The 19,835-nt window shown below is 43.8% G+C and overlaps 1 protein-coding gene and 1 long non-coding RNA gene across 4 annotated transcripts in view; one reads left to right on the top strand and one right to left on the bottom strand.

Moving 5' to 3' along the window:
• cep85 (centrosomal protein 85) overlaps positions 1-14,094 on the bottom strand; it is a 34,442-nt gene extending 20,348 nt beyond the window's left edge. Inside the window, exons 1-7 of one of the 3 annotated variants that reach the window (XM_063199231.1) lie at positions 13,970-14,094; positions 12,408-12,489; positions 11,933-12,061; positions 4,145-4,754; positions 3,747-3,924; positions 3,108-3,238; positions 1,803-1,923 (exon numbers count right to left, since the gene is read on the bottom strand). In XM_063199231.1, coding sequence (XP_063055301.1) covers positions 1,803-1,923; positions 3,108-3,238; positions 3,747-3,924; positions 4,145-4,754; positions 11,933-12,061; positions 12,408-12,447 — 1,209 coding nt within the window. In that variant the 5' untranslated portion in view covers positions 12,448-12,489; positions 13,970-14,094. Of the gene's footprint in view, positions 1-1,802; positions 1,924-3,107; positions 3,239-3,746; positions 3,925-4,144; positions 4,755-7,494; positions 8,038-11,932; positions 12,062-12,407; positions 12,490-13,969 lie in introns of those variants that run through there. The other 2 variants (XM_063199232.1, XM_063199233.1) reach the window with 2 other exon arrangements.
• A 2,369-nt stretch (positions 14,095-16,463) lies between these two features.
• Positions 16,464-18,505, top strand: LOC134448518 (uncharacterized). Its single transcript, XR_010034782.1, has 3 exons — positions 16,464-16,629; positions 16,975-17,001; positions 18,044-18,505. It is a non-coding gene; the product is annotated as an uncharacterized LOC134448518 (long non-coding RNA).
• Positions 18,506-19,835: the final 1,330 nt, after the last annotated feature.

Here is a 19,835-nt window from a genome sequence, read left to right as displayed (position 1 = left end):
GGAAAATGGGCCATAAAATAGATCTAACGAACTCTGAAAAGTCTATAGTTAAAGTCTTCCAGAGGGATGTGGCTGTCTTGAAATTGCCAAGATGTTGGTCACGTTATCACAAAAAATGATCAAATGCAGTCTGTTACAAAGCCATCAGTCACAAGAAATGTAACTGCCAATGAGAAGAATTGAAAGCAAAAAACGATCCCAAATTTACAAATATTCTCCATCTTGTGGTGTGATTTCAAATACTGTTGCTTAGCAAAAGTCCTCCTCAAGATCTTCAGCTATCTGTCAGTTACAGCTGGCCCACTCCACAGCTCTTAATATCCAACTGGCAACCCATAAACTAATGACTCGGTAGCCTTGAACTGGCAAACACAGACTGTTTGCTCAATTTGCCTTTTTGCTTGTCTCATCATAAAAACGTTTTACTTTCAGAACCACCAACGCACACATACGCACACATTAAAAAAACGCACACGCTCTGTTAGGGTTGCCATGACAGTGCAACCCCAAGCTGCAACGGAGAATCTTCCAATAAGACATATGGACGCTACACATGTGGGTCACAGGTACACATATAGACAAACATACGGTATACCGGTAACAAATAGAGATAGAGACACATAGGCACACGCGCACACACTACACCGTTAGGATTGTCATGACATGAGACCCAATAGGTCATGGAAAACATCTCACATCTGTTTCCATTTATTTGTTTTCCCCGCTTTGTCTCAAGGTCATAAAACCGTGTTACTTTCAAAACCACCAACACACACGCACATGTACACGTACAAACAAAAACACAGCTCCCTCCCATCTCTTCCCACCAGCTCACATCCTCTGAAGGCCAAGAGTGGTGTCAAAACTACAGAACTAAGTCACGTCAAGTCAAGTCAAGTTCCCGGTTGTAGGGCGTGAAAGCATACAGCGCTAAAAATATGGGTGGGTGATGCCTTGTTTTTTCGTAACATTGGTTAAAAACCTACCAAACTGTTATTTTTCCTCTTAAAGGGGTATGCCACTATTTTGGGGCTCAGTACTGTTAAAATCCCTGCCCTAGGTTTAGTAAGGAGGAAATTGGTCCTATTTTTCACATCAGTGGCTGTCTTTGTTTTAGACTCCCTCTGGAAGGCGAAATGTAGCTAAGCTAGCGAGAGTCAATGTAAACACGTAGCACCACCCACTACACATGATTTGAGAACGATTTTTTTTTACTCCAAATTGACTCGCGATACACGCTTGTTTATACCGAGTACACATAACAAAAAAGGTCTCCTAATTGTCGTCTTGGCAGTTGGGATTGTTGGGACTATTTTTTGCTGACCGCAGCCGTGCGGACTTTTACATGCCGAATTACTGCTGCTCCACAACAGCGAGCTGGACTGACAAGGAAGTTGAATCAGCTGCTCACGTTTGAATAAATGTAGGCCTATATACATTTATATTATTTATTTATGCAGTGTTACCATGTAAACCGTATAACATAGGAGGCAATTGGCCATTTTCCTGGTTGACATTTAAGGGCGTTACGCCCTTAAATGTCAACCACCCATATATGAAGTAATGGGTGCCCGTGATCTCTTAATCTGATTGTGCTATTGACTCATTTAGCTCCTTCGACCCTGTGAAGACATTTGCTGGCGTGCATGTCAGTTCTGCTCAAGCTTAAATAAAAAACACACCAACACCACTGGTGTGTGTGTGTGTGTGTGTGTGTGTGTGTGTGTGTGTGTGTGTGTGTGTGTGTGTGTGTGTGTGTGTGTGTGTGTGTGTGTGTGAGTGAGTGTGTGAGTGTCTTTTACCTGCAATCGTAGCATGCAGACGTCAGTAGGGTAAGATGCTCCTCTATTCAGCATGGCTGTGTGTACCTGCACCTCGCTGTCTCTCAGGCGCTGCTCTAGCTGGGACATCTGTTGCTTCTGCCTACACATGCACACACACAAATATTACACAGGACATATTTTACTCTTTTAGAAAACACACACACGGTCCTGCTGATTCTGCCTACCCAATTATACACATAACAGTACATTTACACAAAACACAACACAAGATGAAATTCTCACACACACGCACGCACACACGCACGCACACATGCACGCACACACCTTGAGACTGAAAAACATGCATTCCTCGTAAACACTGTGAAACTTCCTCATAAAACTGTGAACGTTGGTTAACACACCCTTCTAAACTGTGTCTGAGGTCATAGCAGTTACAATTGTATGTGGCAGGGAGACATCAACCTGCAACTTCCTTCCGTCAGACAGTAGATTGATACAATAACTGTGACGGCGGCTGTGATCTGCACACACACACAAACACCTCAACTGGTGCAGGCCAGGCCAAAAACCACCTGCAACATGACATGCCTGCAAAATAACAAACGCGAACAAAGATACCTCATGGCAATTCATGTTTTTGGCTAGCCTTGGAATCCAGAAAGACAAGACTCAAACCCCTCGCGCCAGGGGTGGTTCTAGTGTAAATCCTTGGAGATTTTTAAATGATGCTCCTGTTCCTTAATTGATGGCTAACGAATCACTGTGAAGCACATTCTACACGTCATCCTATTCATGGCTATGATATCCTGCTGCATTCAGAGGGATTTTATTTGACAGGACAGTTTGAGAGATAACAAGAAGCGAGCGGGGGAAAGAGAGAGAGAGAGATGGGGAGGATTGGGAAATGACCTCGGGCCGGAATCGAACCCGGGTCCCCAGCGTGACTGTGCACTGCAGTGCACTACTTTGATCCACAGGGCGGCGGGGCCATGTTGTACCTTATGTGCTCCTTGGTGCTCTCCCCTTGCTCTTGTAACTAAGACCATCCTGCTCGTTACTAAAGTGGGTTAAGCCACAGTGCATCAGAACTACACGTCAAAATCTACATGCATGCATTGCAGAGCTAGTTTGCAAACCAACAAATCAAACAAAAGCTCGCTTACAAACCCTGGAGAAAACCTGACTTCCTTGGCATTCGCAATGAAAAACAAAACAATCATGCTGACACACACACGCACACACACACGTACACAAAATGAAAATACACCAATACACAAACATGATCTCCTTGGTGGCATTGACATTTTTTTACCCATAACGCACCTCTCTATGAGCAGCTCCTTCTCCTTCAGCAGTGTCTCGTTGGCCTTCACTAGAGTGTCCCATTTACTGCTCTCTGAGTGGAGACCAGACGAGTAGAGGTGGGGGTACTGGTAGCCCCCTGCCGTCATCAGCTACACAGCAACACACACATATACACACTATCATTACACATACATGAACCTCGTTTTTTGCCCTCAGTCATCAGTTACACACACACACAATCATCACACACACACACACACAATCATCGCACACACAACCCTCGTTTACTACACTCAAGTTACAGTCACACATATCGCTGCTAGTTACTCTCTCAGCGCGTGAAGTCCATGGAATGTCTATGTGTTCCAGCGAAGCGAGAAGGGGAGGAAGCGAGGAGAGTACAAGCGATGCAATGTGGGTGGATTCCGAGATAAAAATATTTGAACTTTGAGTGAGGCGAGTAACCAATTGGAATGCAGTTTGGATTAGACAGCTTTTGCAGTGGCAGGTAAAACCCGTGGGGACGTTTAGCGAACGTTCAATGAGCGATTAGGTGAGTGAGTGAGAAGCGAGTAACTAGACACGAAGTTTGCAAACGCAGCTTTAGTCATAAGCTAAATACAGACACACACACACACACACCTGCCTCTCCCTCACCTGCATCTGCTCCACCTGTAGTCGGAGGTTCTCCAGCTGCTGCCAGTTGTTGAGCTCCCCTCCCCCGCAGCGGTCCACCAGCCCCAGGGGGTGGGCCGACCCCAGCGCACCCCCTCTCGGTCCGTACGGGTCCACTGTCGACCCAGTCATCATGCCCGGCTGAACCTCAGGCAACACCCTGTGAGGAAAGGCAACAAGGCAAGTTTGTATTCGTGTTGTGCATTTCACACACAGATGCCGTTCAACTTGTTTCGCAAAAATACATTTCCTCATTGCAGCATGTAGTAACAAAAGTAACAGGACAAAAATAAATGGATAGAAGAAAAGTAAGTGTGTGTGTAAATCATTTTGAGAAAGTTATCTGAGAACAGCTCCATCTTAAGTCCTTAAGTCCTAACCTGTAGCTCTGCTCATGTAGTGGAGACCGGTACGCTTCCCCCAGGCCAAGCCCAGCCATTCCCCGCTCGGGCCCCTCCGCAAACACACTAGTCTGGGTCCTCAGTCGTGCGTCGGGTCCCAGGCCCCCCATGAGCGCCGTCTGGTTCAGCGTGGGCTCCATAGCGGGCATGGCAAAGTGCTCCTGCTCCTCCAGACGGGTGTGCTCTCCACCAGGGAACAGCGTGTGGTCCAACCCGTTCACTAGGCTCCGGTACCGGCTCAGGCAGTCCGGCTTCGGGCCTCCACCAGCCGCTACATCCCCACCAGCTCCACCACCCCCGAACCCCATGCCCACACCCGCTGCCTGGGCATCCAGGTTGGGTGAGGAGGCGGACTTGGAGAGGGAGGACTTGGAGGTGCCAGAGGTGGAGCTGGAGGTGCGGGAGGTGGAGAGGGAGGCGTGAGGGGGCGAGGAGGGCTCCTCCCTGGGCAGGCTACGCTGCTGCGGCTGGGTGTGGTGGGGCTTGGAGGCTGGAGGGGCCGCCGTGGAGGGCATGACATGGGCAGTGGGGATGGGGATCTGGCTGCGGATGGGCTGGAAGGACGAACTGCTGCTGGAGCTGCACAGGTCTGGACATGGAGGGAGGGGAGAGAGCGAGAGAGCGAGAGAGCGAGAAAGAAAGAAAGAAAGAAAGAAAGAAAGAAAGAAAGAAAGAAAGAAAGAAAGAAAGAAAGAAAGAAAGAAAGAAAGAAAGAAAGAAAGAAAGAAAAAAAGAAAATCAGTTACAGTGGGATCACACAACAGGGCTGCAAATAGAGCACTTCAGTACGTTATCCATCACAAGCTGAATTATTATTTCAGATAGATAGAAAGATGTTAAGAAAGTGATGTCACCCAACAATGTAGACTCACTCATTAAGGGTGTACAAAAAAAAAACAAAAAACAATGCATCATGATACTTATATTGCCAACATATTGTATCGATTCATTACAATGTATTGTGATTTTTTTCACGATATATTGCATCAATTCATGACAATCGATTATTTCATAATAACAAAAAATAATTTTCCACCGCACCGGTTGATTTTGTTCAGTAGACACGATTAGTAGTTCTGATTTTCATGAAGAACTTAAAACCTTAACAGTCATTTAAACACTTGTTTCGTTTGACCAGTTCTGCTTTTTATGCAGCCTGATACTCTTTCAGTTCATCTACTATGGCAAACCGTTATAACAGTATTTTCTGCTTTTAAACCAAGTGTGATTGAGTGTTGCTCAGTTCTTGTCACTGTTGCTTTAAGAGCCTGTTTTGGTTTCTGCCATTGCGCAGTGAGCCTAAAAATACTGTGGACATTATAGGGAAAACATTTTTAAATAGTGCCCAAGGAAGACACAGGAGCACCATGTGAAAAGTGCAAGATCCAAGCAACAGCTCTTACAAGTGGACTAATGCACGACCCAAACACAAATCAGTAAGCGAGAGGCACACAGACACCTAAAATATCTTTGTCTCTAAATATTGCAGCAAAAACATTAATCTCATAAGCCCACAAAACCGAAGTGCGTCATGCATTTGGGATGAAAGGGGACACGTCTTCCAAGTTCCATAAGCAGTGCAGTTGCCTACAACTACTGACCTCTTTTGACTACCACAAACTGGATGCATAGGATTCCTCACAGACACACTGCCCTGATAATCCGAACCAGCTTCCCAACTGCAGCAGTATCTTCTCAGAATCAGTTATTTGATTAAAATCCCACAGCTATACAAGGCAACAAGGCAAACCCTCTAAACAGAAATGTGGGCAGGCCCTCTGACTCAATCTGTGATTAACATGTCCAAGTCCCAGTCACCTACAACCTCACACCTTTGCCTACCTTACAATGCAAGCCCACATAAACCTCAAATACAAGTGTTGGCCAGGCTTGGTGAAAAACAATCTTGACAGACATGCACTTCCTAAACTGCTGGTCTTCTGGAAAACAACGGTGGCTTCCAACCAGCAACAGCAGTCTACATATTACCTGAACACAAAAAAAACTGCCTTACAAAGCAAAGCCACCAAACAAAAGAGTTGGTAGGGTACACCTCCAATGAAGAATGAGAACCACAAGCTGCCTTAACCGTTGATCTCCAAGACTCGTCTTGGGCTTCCACTTGGTCAGAAAGGAAGAGGAAGTGAGGGGGGCTCTTGTTTACGCTCTTGGCCAGCGAGAGTGAAACCCATCCTCTCTATTTTCAGGTAGTGATGCAAAGTATCCCTGGCTGCAGCCTGACTAGCTGCCTGCATGGCCCACAATCTGCTTTGCTGAGCCAAGCTTGAAAAAAATAGCAGCTCCTGTCCTGTCCTGAGCTCTGCTGTGGTGTGTTACAGACAAGCTGGCAGACTGGCTTCACTGAGGGATCTGGAACAGTCCGGCTGAATCTCCTCCATGCAAAGCCCCAAAAGGGACTCACTTTAAATGACTCGACTTAAAATGACTAAATGCCCTTCCCAGAACCAGCAAGCAGCATTGCACATCATGTCTGACACTTAAAGAAGGCCACTTCCACTTCTATGCAATGGGTTAACATAGATAAGCCAAAAGTATCACCTTTAGCATGGCAACATCCACATGCGTCAACTTAAAACTGATACATCTAGAATAGGATGCTGCTAACAGTAATACAGCCTCATATCTATGATATGTTGTTATGGTAGCTCAGCACAAGCAAACAAACAAACAAACAAACGTTTGTTAGGATCATATCAGATAAGCAGTAAAATGTACAGCCCCCCCAAAGTCCACAACATGAATCCAGAGTAGCACAGGTGCTCAGCAAGTCACCTGACCTGCCACATGTAGTCTACATAGGAATGCAGGGCTAGGAATTATAGCTCAGCCATAACATCAGAGAGGAGAGAAAGCTTACTACACAGCTACAGCTAGTCCTAAAATAGCTTTACTAGCATGACCTGGATGTGTGAGAATCAAAAGACAAAAGCCATCACCTTTCCTCCTCTACATACAGACCGCAAAAGAGTTGATCACTGTTGAGATAGCAACCCACACCTGCATACAGCAACGGATTCCTCCCCTCTTTCACCAACAGAAACATAATGTACAGAAAGCAGCACGGCTAACCAGCACCACTCATCTCACACATAATGAACACAATTTGGATAGTGACACAAGACAACTTGTACCCTGATAAATATACACAAACAACTTTGTGTATGGGCCACATGCTTCACCTTTTACATGGCCAATCCACTCAGAGTACCAAACATATCACCATGCCTGCATACAACCGTCTTAAGTCTCCACTATTTCAGTAACAGACAAATACGGAGCAGCTCAGCTGACTAGCACCGGCCACTCACCTGACACTCACGGGCACGCCCGTCAAAGCCCCCCAACAGAGGAGGCATTTTTGGGGTGAAAATCGACGTGGCAGAGCCCACCGCTGGATAGTTCCTGCTGTAGCATTGCTGGCCAGCGAGACTGAAGGGGAGAAGCGAAGTGAGCAGGGAAGGAATGGAGGGAATGGTGGAGATCAAACGCTCAGGCGATACAACGGCAGGCAACTCCCAGCGCCTGGGGCTACCAACCCACTGCACTCACTTAGGCTCAATACAGCTTAGTACCGCTCATGTAATGCAATGCAAGGTGGAGTGAGCCAGCATGTTGACCAGAGGTCTGCCTGCCCACACTTCTTTCAGGAATGAGCACACACACGCCAGCACTACAGTGACGGACACACACACACACACACACATTTCTCTCCCATACACTGATGCATGAAGGCACACACACAGAGAAAGGTTAGGGATATTTATAGCATCCCCCCCGTCTCAAATTACCAGATGACCCGTGCCTGCCTCTTACTTAACAGCAACCCCAAAACACACACACCAATTACCTCCCAACCTCCCTCCCAATAACACACACACACACACACACACACACACACACACACACACACACACACACACACACACACACACACACACACACACACACACACACACACACACACACACACACACACACACACACACACACACACACACACACACACACACACTTGAGGAAGCCGTCATAAAGGTAAGATTTTAAAGGTAAGTTCAAAGTTGTGTGTGGCTGAGAGTCATGGTCTTGACAAGCCACAACAGCTCTGGCAGAACAGACATAGGACATCTAGAGATGCCAAGTCAAACTGCAAACATCAAAGGGAACAGTGAAATGAAACAAAGGAAAACACAAACACCTTTTTTTTATAAAATAGACATGGGGGAATAAGGGAAATTGTTTTGTAAAAACACCTCATTGTAATGGTTACGCAAGCTTATGCTCACTCATATTTACGCATGCCTGACCAGAGTTATGGGGGTTATATTACGACATCTTCATTCAGTTTTTGTGTACATCATATGTCAATAACCAAGCTGTCAAACAACTATACAATAGCCTAGCCAGATCACTATCCAGAGGGCACAACAAACTAAAGGTATAGCGATCGATCAAAACATAATGTCACATAAAATGAATTAATGTCTGCAGCCCTTAACAGCTTTGTACCCCACCAAGCTGTATCCAATCAAGCTGTATCCACAAGAAGTGACTGGACCATCTTGTTGACTCCTGACGCATGTTCCCACCTCTCCCTTCACACTGACGGGTAATTTCCACACACCAGATGTGTTTCTGGACTGAGGCAGACAGACACCGTAAGCACGAGACAGGATGAGATGAGACGAGACGAGAGGGTCGTGCTCAGGCTTGCATGCCTGAGGCACCACACCCCACCACACCCCACAGTGCAGTGCAATGTAATGCAGGTCTCTCTGCAGGCCTCCATGAAAATCACGACAGCCCTAGTAAGAACATGGTCATTAGGAAGTCACAGGTCCTCCATGGTACTGAAGTAGCGATGAGGGACAAACTGGTTACTGGAAAAAACCCAAGGTTAAAGTTTGGAAGAGAAATAGTCAGAAAGCTACTGATATGGGACTGTGTCTTCTAAATGGGCTATTGTGCACTTTGAATTGAAGTGGGGAAAATGCCTACATCTTAAAACAAACAACGCATATTTTTGACAAAATGTTTAACTCCAAGAAAGCTGGTTGGAACAACAGTTCACGTCAAAGAAACAAAGCAACCTTTCAATCCTGCCTGCCTCGTCATCAAAATTCCCCTCCACTCGTTTCACAGTAACACAGACAAGGAGCTTCTTTACTCACTGATCTAGTACCACACACACACACTATATGAGCTGCTTTATTCACTGATCTAACACACACACACACACACACACACACACACACACACACACACACACACACACACACACACACACACACACACACACACACACACACACACACACACACACACACACACACACACACACACACACACACACACACACACACACACACACACACACACACACACACCTTGTACTTCCCTCCATGTGAGCTAAGCAGTGCTCTCATGCAGTCATTTATTTTTGGCCCGGTCTTTCACCCACCATAGTCTCGCATCTTAGCTAGAAAACAATTCTCACACCTGAAAGAGCATGCAGCGATATGTTTGGGCCATTTCATTTCTGAGTCATGTAGATCTGCACTCTCTGCACAAACACAGGAAACCGAAGCACGTCTCCTCGCCAGCCATCCACCTCCTGCTCTCTTACCATAAACAGAAAATGACTATCTGACATGGGGACTGTCTGCCAACTGGGTAAAAAGGGAGGAAGGATTTGCACACTGCTCGCAAAAAGTCACTAGACTCACTAAGTTTCATCCACCAAGCAGTCAGAATGTTGAACTATCTTCTAGGGGTCGACTGATACAGGTTTTTTAATGGCCGATGTGATACCGTTTTTTTTTTCCATCAACCTTGGCCAATACCCGATTACCGATACCCGATATTTGGGGGCGATATGGGTTAAAAAATGACAAATATTCCAGGTCTCAAGTTAAAAATAAACATTTATTTAACGTTATCAAATTGAGATAGAAATTTAAACACCCACTCTATCAAGTAATGTCTAACAATCAAGTAATACAAAAATAAAGTGTCTTGGTGCTTTAAAAAAACCTGAATAACCTAATATAATAAATATTGCGGGTCGGCCAAAACCACACGTGTATCGGCCGATACGATACAATTAAAAAACGCAAATATCGGCCCGATATATCAGCCGACCGATATATCCGTCTATCCTTACTATATTCCCACTCTGCCATCACTGACATCCCCCACTCAACAGCCAGCAAGGAAGCTAGGATCCTAACATCCACTTAACGTCTGAGAACTCCCAAAAAACGTCATTGACTCATTTATGACTGTGTCGCAATATTACTACCGTCATGTCAGAATGTTACACCAGGACAATGTAAATACTATATGCATTAATATGTTCTTACTACATCTTATGTTGTCCAGTCTTGAACTCAAATGTCTGTATGTATTCTTGGCTATGTCTACATCTAAAGTATATCTATGTCTGCATGGGAAAGTAAGAAATGTTATTTCTTTGTATGACCATACATGAAAAGAAAGACAATAAAAAGGCAACTTGGAGGCAACTCGACATCTTGAAAATGTATGATCAAAACATTTCCAGCCTCAATAAATTAAGTTGTTTGAAAAGTGTGCAAATTCTTTTTGATTTGGCACCTGTCGATGTTTTTCTCTTGGATATGGATGCCCTACACAACACATTTTGACTGGCAACTGGGTCCAAAAGTTAACACGATCATTTTTCTTACATTTCATTTCACTTTTTTACATTCACAACACTTCAAGGTTCTAATAGTGAGATTCTATTGTAGGCATGATCGAAGGCAAACCACTACAGTATGTAATCTCTTTGAAATGAACCACAGCAAAGAGAGCCAATTGACACCAACAAACAGCATCACCACATCAGAGATTAATGAATGAAGCAGTGCTCATATTCAGATCTCATTTCCCAGGGACATCTCTGCTTCTGCCCAACGGTACAGCTAATCTGTCTGGATTAGATTTTAAATAGTGTGTGTGTGTGTGTGCCATGCACAAGAGTGTAATGGCCACCAGCAGCCCTGTGTGTGTGTGTGTGTGTGTGTGTGTGTGTGCGTGTGCGTGTGCGTGTGCGTGTGCGTGTGTGTGTGTGTGTGTGTGTACTGTGCCTGCGTGTGTACATGTGTGCACTGTGCCTGCGTGTGTGAGCACTGTGCACAAGTGTGTGTGAGTGAGTGTACCCAAGGGGACAGGTTGCCTGGGGAGGGACAAGGGTTGAAATTTTCCAGTGGGCTTAATTCCAATGTTCCCTCTCCAAACAGAGCAACAGGAGCAGGGACACTGCTGCTGGCTGTTCCAATGTTCTCTCTCTCAGTTACAATTGCTTCCTTTACAAACGGACCAAAATGTCCTGGTCTACTACTGCTCGCTGTTCCAATGTTCCCTGTCCAAACAGAGCAACATGACCAGCGATGCTGCTTTGCTGCTAGCCATTCCAGTGTTCCTTTTACAAACAGCAACATCAGCAGGGACACTGCTGCTGGTCCTTCTCTAAACAGAGCAACAGGACCATGGGCAGTGGCACTGCTGTTACTGCCTTGCATGAAATCAAAACTAGGGAGCCAACAGTCTGTGAATTAGAGCGTGTGTGTGTGTGTGTGTAGACCTGTGTGTGCGTGTGTGTGTGTGTGTGTGTGTGTGTGTATGTATGTATGTGTGTGTGTGTTCGTTCTCCCGCGTGCATACCTTCTCTCTGTGTGTCCCTACATGCATCAACGTATGGGAGGGAAGGGTGTGTGTGTGTGTCACCTTCTGAGTTGTCTGAGGTGGCGGCTCCGAAGCCTGTGTCTCCACTGTCCGCTGTGCTGGGACGCCAGCCAAAACGCCTCTGGAACTTCTCAGACACGGCTGGCGTCTGCCACTCCATATCTTTATACCCTGCATATATGTGTATGAGAGAGAGAGAGAGAGAGAGAGAGAGAGAGAGAGAGAGAGAGAGAGAGAGAGAGAGAGAGAGAGAGAGAGAGAGACAGAGAGAGAGACAGAGAGAGAGACAGAGAGAGAGAGACAGAGAGAGAGACAGAGAGAGAGACAGAGAGAGAGAGACAGAGACAGAGAGAGAGAGAGAGACAGAGAGAACGCATTTAACATAGTGTAGGAGTCAATGTCATAATGATATGCTTCTCCAGTACATGTGACAGGTGTAGTATCGCTACCCAGGACTTCCTTCTGCAACTGACAGTATCTATTGCTACAGTTGTGAATGAAAGGTCTTAAATCATACCAGATCCTTTGGTGTCCTGATACCTCTGAGAGGTCATCATCGCAGGTGTGCAGGGTTTTTGCAATTGGGGTTTCCAATAGTCCTAAAGACAAGACAGAAAAGTAATAATTACATTACGGCACATTTAACACAAAGAGGACATAGGCGGACAGCAATATTACATGTGGGGACAATATTTAAGTCATACAAATAATACCGTAATAAATAAAGGGTTGGGAAGAACAGAGTTTGCAGCAATGCAGATATGAAAACGTTAGTGCTGAATGAAATGATGGCTGAATAGGGCTACTTAGAAAAATGGGTAGATCTCTCAGAAGAGAACAGTCTTTTCAAGTCTCTTACCGAAGAATGAACCTACTCTTGTAGTATCACATAACCTTCAGCATACTTAGTACATTGGTACGTGCTCTGTATTATACTTTCAAAAAGGCCTTGGGACTAACTTTGTTCCAGTCGTGTTGTGGAAAGGAGATGCCCCCAGATGACATAACAACATAAACAACGTGAAATAATCACATTTCCCCCGGCATTACATTACGTAAGCATAGTGACTGGCTGCCCAATTACTTCTTGGGGACATGGTGGCAGCTGAGAGGTCTATTCATGTCTGCTGTCTCAATTCCTGACTGGGCGCCAGACATCAATGCTGGAAAACACGAGTCCTGGTTAAACCTCCTAAGTGTTATTGTTGATTAAATGACGAGATGTGGCATTATTCATTCACCAACTTGCATATTGTGACGGTACGGTAGCACTAGTTAATCCCACTGCAAGTGACTCACTTTGAGCCAAGTTAGTTCTACATTTCAGTGCAAATTCCCAAGGAACATGAAATACAGCATGCATTTCCACAAAGAATTTCCACAGCTTACTATTACCTCCTTACGCCAGGATGTCTGAACACGAACAACACATAATATAAGCGTATATTTGTGTCTATCTGAGCAACAATAACACACATTGAAGCTGGTGGTTGCCAGTACAGCCAATACTGCTGCCGTTATGTAACTTAGTACAGCATGCCGAACATAGCAACAGTTCTGGTCCAAGAACTTCTCGGGGGCATCATCTTAGCTTTGCTAGTTCTACTCAGTTCGCAAAAACACAAATTGAAGCCGTTGGACAATGACCAATTAAGTTCACTTTGAAAGTCCAAATACATTATGAGAAGTTGGGCGAAAACTTATCTGTTGTTCAATGTCTCCCATCAGCTATGCTTGCTAACTATTGTCAGCTAACAAAGTGATGCATGACATGACATGGCATGGTATACACGTTAATTATGGAAAACTACCACCAGAACCGACAAATACCACAACTTTAACTCATGAATTTGATAATGTTGCGCATCATACATAGTACATGCATAACATAAAGTTGCTTTCCGTTTCCTATTTCCCAAGTTAGCCTTAGCTTAAGTGTGTGAAGGTTAGCCAGGCAAGTTAGTTTTTGCTACAAACAAAATTAGCCTAAGTTGGGATTGTTTTACGCCACTGTATTACTAACTAAAGTTAAACTAGGCATACAGTACATGCTGGTGTGCTGATTCGTTTGATACATACCTTGACTTCAAGCAAAAGCACAAAGATAGTAAAATCGAGGCAAAATCATCACTTCGTGGGTATTCACCACTTCGTCTTCTAGTAACTAACTGTCTTGTGTCCCCCTCTGGCTCCAAACAGGCAGACAGTTACTGTCTCCGCCTCTAGCCTAACGTTCCTTCCGTCAGGTAAAAGAAGTTACAAAGTAACATCTTCAGCAGCCACTACTGAGAGGTGGCTACATTTTATTGCCTAGTATTAGCCTACATTCTATAAACTTACTGACAACATTTCGAGTGAAGATTAGCCTATGGAATCTGTTTTATTGACAATAAAATGACCACAGCAACAACAACACCACCACCACCACCAACAACAACAACAACAACAACAACAATAATAATAATAATAATAATAATAATAATAATAATAATGAAAATACAAAAATAATAATATAGACAATAGGCTAATGACAATAAAATGTTTTCAGACCTCAAACAATGCAAGAAACAAGATGATATTCACTTTAAAACAACACAATAGGCCTACTCATGCTTAGAAATATTTTGGGGAATAAACCTCTGGGACCAAAAAATCATGCGTCATTTCATACGTGATTATGAGGCATGCTCTCCACATTGTTATTGGATGACTTTTCTATGCCTACTCCTGGTGCAAGAGTTACAGTTATCCAGCTTTGTTTGAGTTCAGTTCATATTTGGTTCTGGTGGTCCTCCAGCCACACCTTTATTGGCCAAGCTGTGTGCCTTCAAGTAGGCCTCTGCCTATTGTCCTGCTGGGGAAAAAAGCATTGTCAGAGCAGAAGGAAGTAAGATTTCTTACAAGATAACTGTAGGTGTTGTCTGTAGTTCATGGAAGAAATGAAAAGGTCTATTTCAGTCAAACAAGAAGCTACTGTATGACAGCTTACCTTAATTTCTGTCTTGGATAGCCCTGCACATAGCTCTGGGAGACTTTTCTCTACCATGTGGAATCACTGGCGAACATACGTGAGACAATGAATGAGAGTTAGGAAATATCTGCCCCCTCCCCCTGTCAAGATTCAAGATTCAAGAGTTTATTGTCACTGTCAAAAAGACAACGGAATTGTGTTTGGGGTACAATACTTAATAGCAGCAGGTTTTCAAGTAAAGTGCAATAAGAGGTAAAAGTGACACCAGTGCTTGACCTACGACCACCCCCACCCCCATTCCACTTTAAGTGCAACAAAGATTAAGATTAAGTGCATAATGCTCGACACCCCCATCCCCCTCTCTCTCACGCATGCACGCACGCACGCACGCACGCACGCACGCACGCACGCACGCACGCACGCACGCTGGCACGCGCGCGCACGCGCGCACACACACACACACACACACACACACACACACACACACACACACACACACACACACACACACACACACACACACACACACACACACACACACACACACACACACACACACACACACACACACACACACACACACAGATGTCCAAAGGATAGATAGCATTTTAGGCAGTAATGTTCCTCAGCAGTCCTGCAAATTCAAAAGTCTAATGGCCTGGTGGTGCCTGATCATTTTGCAGTCGGCACTTTTTTTCCATAGTTGAAAGCCTATAGCCTTCCCTCATTACTTATGTATTTCCCTTCATATTTTCAGATAATCTTTAATCACTTATTTTCAAACATCCTGCTCTTGTTTCTTAATCGCCTTTGTTGTTTTCGTTTGTTTTGTCTCCAGTTTCCAGCATTTGGTCTGTTTCGTTTTTACACTAAGTCTTGTTTTTCCACTCCTGTCTTTTTTTGTTCCTGGATTTATTTATTTTACCACCAATGGTATTACCCTCACTGATAGCTTGTAAATGATTCTAGTATGCTGGGTGATGGGCGGTGGGGTAGTTTGGAGAGCAATGTTGGCAAGTGAGTGAGTTGGCAAGTGTCTATTAGTGTGTACTTGAGTCTGTTTTTCTTAGGACCCCCTCGAAAATGAGATGCCACATCTCAAGGGGTTATCCTCAAGATACATAAAATAAATAAAAGTAGCCAACTATGTTTGGAGCTACAATAACCAATACAAATCATTGCATCAGAGTTAATTGATGGCAGAGCTGTTGTCATTTTTGATCATTTGCGCATATGAATAATATAATTAAAACAATAGTAAAACCAAGAGCATGACCTGAAACGTCCAAGGCACTCACCACCATGGAACAATAGATCTACTATCTGTCATTGGCCTTGATAAGCCATGACCTATATGAATATTGGGATTGGGGAACAAGGGGTTACGTTGCATTGTCTTCTTTTCTTGCAATTACAAGAACATTTGAAAAAATGATGTAGCTTAACAAACAAACAAAAGTCAACAACGGATTACTAGACCAACTGCCATGTCAATAAGCTTTAATATTTCCACCTTTGCTATTGCCATTTTGACTATTTGCAGTTTGCCTGGGCTACACCCTTCATTGCTTAGCATTGGGTTCAACTGCAGGAAATGATCTCACTCTAGCGAAGTGAAGTTACAGTAAGACACAGCTTCAGCAGCATTCTGTTCATTTCTGCTTTTGTCTTCAGCCAAATCACAAGCAAGATGAAACGACTGCTGTGCGCCTTTCTCTTCCTGCTCGTCTGCAGTACATTATGTGCCGCTGATGAGGTGACCGCACCGGTAAAAAAAAATAATTATTTCAAGTAATAATTTTAAAACGGTTTAAAGTTTTGACAAGAGCTATAATGTGATTACTATGTTTTTACATCTAACTGTATTGTATGTAAATGTAAAGTTTGTCCAGGTTTAACAGGAAAAGAAAACATCTAAAATGCACGCTTTTTTCCTGTTAAACCTGGACAATCATCAACTTCATCTATGGGCAAAGTATTTTTTATTTTATTTTTTTAAATATACACACACGGGGGGGAAAAAACAGAATGCACGTGGGTGCAATAGGTGTTGGCTTTGTAAAATGTACTTAAATCTTTAATACAAAAAACATTCTGACTCTTTATTTTACAGACAAAACAGGCAAAACCAACAGAAAAGGTATGTTATATATAAATATAGAAGCTATATTAAATGCATGGCTCAATAGCATTTATAATTACTGCTGTTTCACTGTACATGGCTGAAGTGAGGCCATGAGGAGACTACACCCTGCCTCGTGTACAATGCTCCACATCAATCTAGAAAATGACATGAGATTTAGACCCTGTTTGCATGTATATATGCTTAAACCATAAGTTTGGGCCTTTTGTTTACACAAATCAGATTTTTAAAAAAAATTAAATGAACATTTTTAAAACTAAGTTTATGTGGAGATTTCTGAAGAGCACCTGTCACAATGGGGATTTATTTTCTCTACTTGCGGTGTATACAAGATCAGAATATGTCAAAAGTAAAAGTAAAAAAAAAAACTTTAAAAAATCTTTTGAAATATCTGCATATGTGTAATCAAGACATTACTCGGGAAACATTCATGTTCCCTGACTTTGAAATCCATGTAAGTGTGTGTATGCCTTTGTGTTTTATTGTGCATGTGTTTAATAATCTGATACACTTTTTAAAAAATAAACTAGAGATAAACTTGTTGATTGTGTCGATAATGGCAAAGCAACAAGGAGTTGGCGAGCTGGAAAATCGTTCTGGTGTTCAAGCACGCAAGCCCATAGTCAACGTGAGGGCCAGCTTTGGCGCCAAGATGAGAGGGGAAAATGCTGCCCACTGTTGTGTTTAGTAACATAGAGCCTGTGTTTTAAACTAACTGTCACCAAAATTGATAATTAAGTGATCAGGTCTTAATCAGGCCTTAATCAGTCAAGCTCTCTGTATTGTTAGCAATATTGTCATGATATAGCAGTGAAGTCTTTACAGCAGAGTGTATATGCATGGGCCCGCCAGTGGGCCCATCTGAAGAGAGAGGCTAGTGGCTGAGTGTTTTGTGTGCTTGACTGGAATTAAATAACTGAATTCAATTAATGCATGTGATGTGAAGTCAGACGCATCTGGTTTGCATAGGGTATTGCAGTGTAAAATGTACATTGCTTCAGATGATGAACAAGTGTGACATGTTTGCATCCAACTATAGCCCACGGCTGCCAGTGGTGTGGGCATGGTGGAGGCGGTGTGGGGAGTCCAACTGATGATGACGCTGGTGCCTGCCCTGCTCTGCAAACTCTTCTAATGGCGGATCCATCGAGCTCCTGGTGTCTGCCTGTGATCCTCTGTAAGCTGTTCTACTGGCGGACCGCATTGGAGAGATGCCACACAGGACACAAAACATTCGGGAAAGGGTTCACCATCATCACTATAGGCCTAATGTGTGAAAACGAGTCACTGGGTCATCATTGGGAAAATATATGTGACAACTTTCATGTGACAATACGTTGACAATACTCTTTCTCTTTTTGTTATTTCTTTTTTTGATGCACATCCCTAATGTAAGACGACTTTAGGAGAAGATGACTGAATGACCTAATCAATACATGTATGTGATTTTGACATTTTGAAGTCCAGATGCCATTAAATAAAGAAAATGTCTTGACTCGAAGGACTGGACTGTTTTTGTTTTTGAATAGGTGTACCCCACTTAAGGGTTAGGTCACGGCAATAGAAACACTCTAGGAAAACTGAAGAAGCATAAGTAAAATGTGAAATTGTGACTTCCTATGATGCCTGCTAGACCATCCCTATTGACGTACTAGAGGGAGAGAGAGAGAGAGAGAGAGAGAGAGAGAGAGAGAGAGAGAGAGAGAGAGAGAGAGAGAGAGAGAGAAGAGAAGAGAAAGAGAAAGAGGGGGTAAAAAGTGCCACACCCTCTTCAGAGGCGAGGCCATAAGCACAGACTGAGGATGGGAGTCCGCATATTGGAATCCACCCATTGTAGTTGTTGGTGCATTTGTAGCGGATGTTCATTTTAACACGCTACGTATGCAGTAGAACTGTCTTTGTTGCAGGCATCTCCATGTTTCACAGTCTTCGCTGATAATGTCGTCGTGCATTTTCACCACATCCTGTGCATGTCTGCAGCTGTGGTGTGGGGCTCATATCATGTCTGCCCTCTTACCATACCCTGCCAGGCCATTATCTGTTATCAGCAGCAAAGCTTAGCAGGCAAACACGGCTGTCATGGTGTTGAAATGTCAGCAAGTTATGTGTGGTGAAACACAGAAGCATTGACTATAGTGAATCAAGGAGAGGCAACTTTCATAGGATTCAATATAATACACTTTGCTCCAAAGCAACTTAAAGATTTATTATGGTAGAGAGTATTACAATCCCTGCAAAAGTGTACCTTACTCAAGGAATTTCAGCCAAAGATGGAGGTGTAGGGACTGGGAGAGGTCAGGGATCTGACCTGCAACCCTCGGATCAAAAGTCCCTAAACATTAGGGCTAAAAATTAAAACCCCTCATGTTCCAGTGATGCAGAATGTCTAATGGAGTTGTCTTCTATAATAGACAGGGTAATGAGGTAGGTGACTGTACCCAAGGAAACATAATATTACAAATGCTTCAGTGAAATAGCTCATCATTCAAACCTTTCTGTGGCATTCCTCCTCTCAACATTCACGCAATACAACATTCGCAAATGAATACTCAACAATGGGATGTGCTAGTTTAGAGACTATTTATTATTTTCCCTATCGAAATGACAATTTGTAAAGGTCTTTAAGGTCCTTTTGTTTGGTCCCTATTGGTGGTGACTGATGATCCTTCAAATCAAAAACATAGATGTAAATGTGCTCTCACTGGGCAAACAGCAGGAAGCCACTGAAGGTGCTGTGGTTGCTGGAGCTGTCGTAGAGCCTGCCGCCGGCGGGCAGTCGCATGTTGACCACGTCAGTGTCACCCGCCTCCAGCTCCAGGACCGCACCGCTG

Source organism: Engraulis encrasicolus, chromosome 5 (genome assembly GCF_034702125.1).
Source record: "Engraulis encrasicolus isolate BLACKSEA-1 chromosome 5, IST_EnEncr_1.0, whole genome shotgun sequence".
Lineage (NCBI taxonomy): Eukaryota > Metazoa > Chordata > Actinopteri > Clupeiformes > Engraulidae > Engraulis > Engraulis encrasicolus.
Note: the sequence above shows the minus strand (reverse complement) of the source record. Positions and strands in the feature narration are given on the sequence as shown.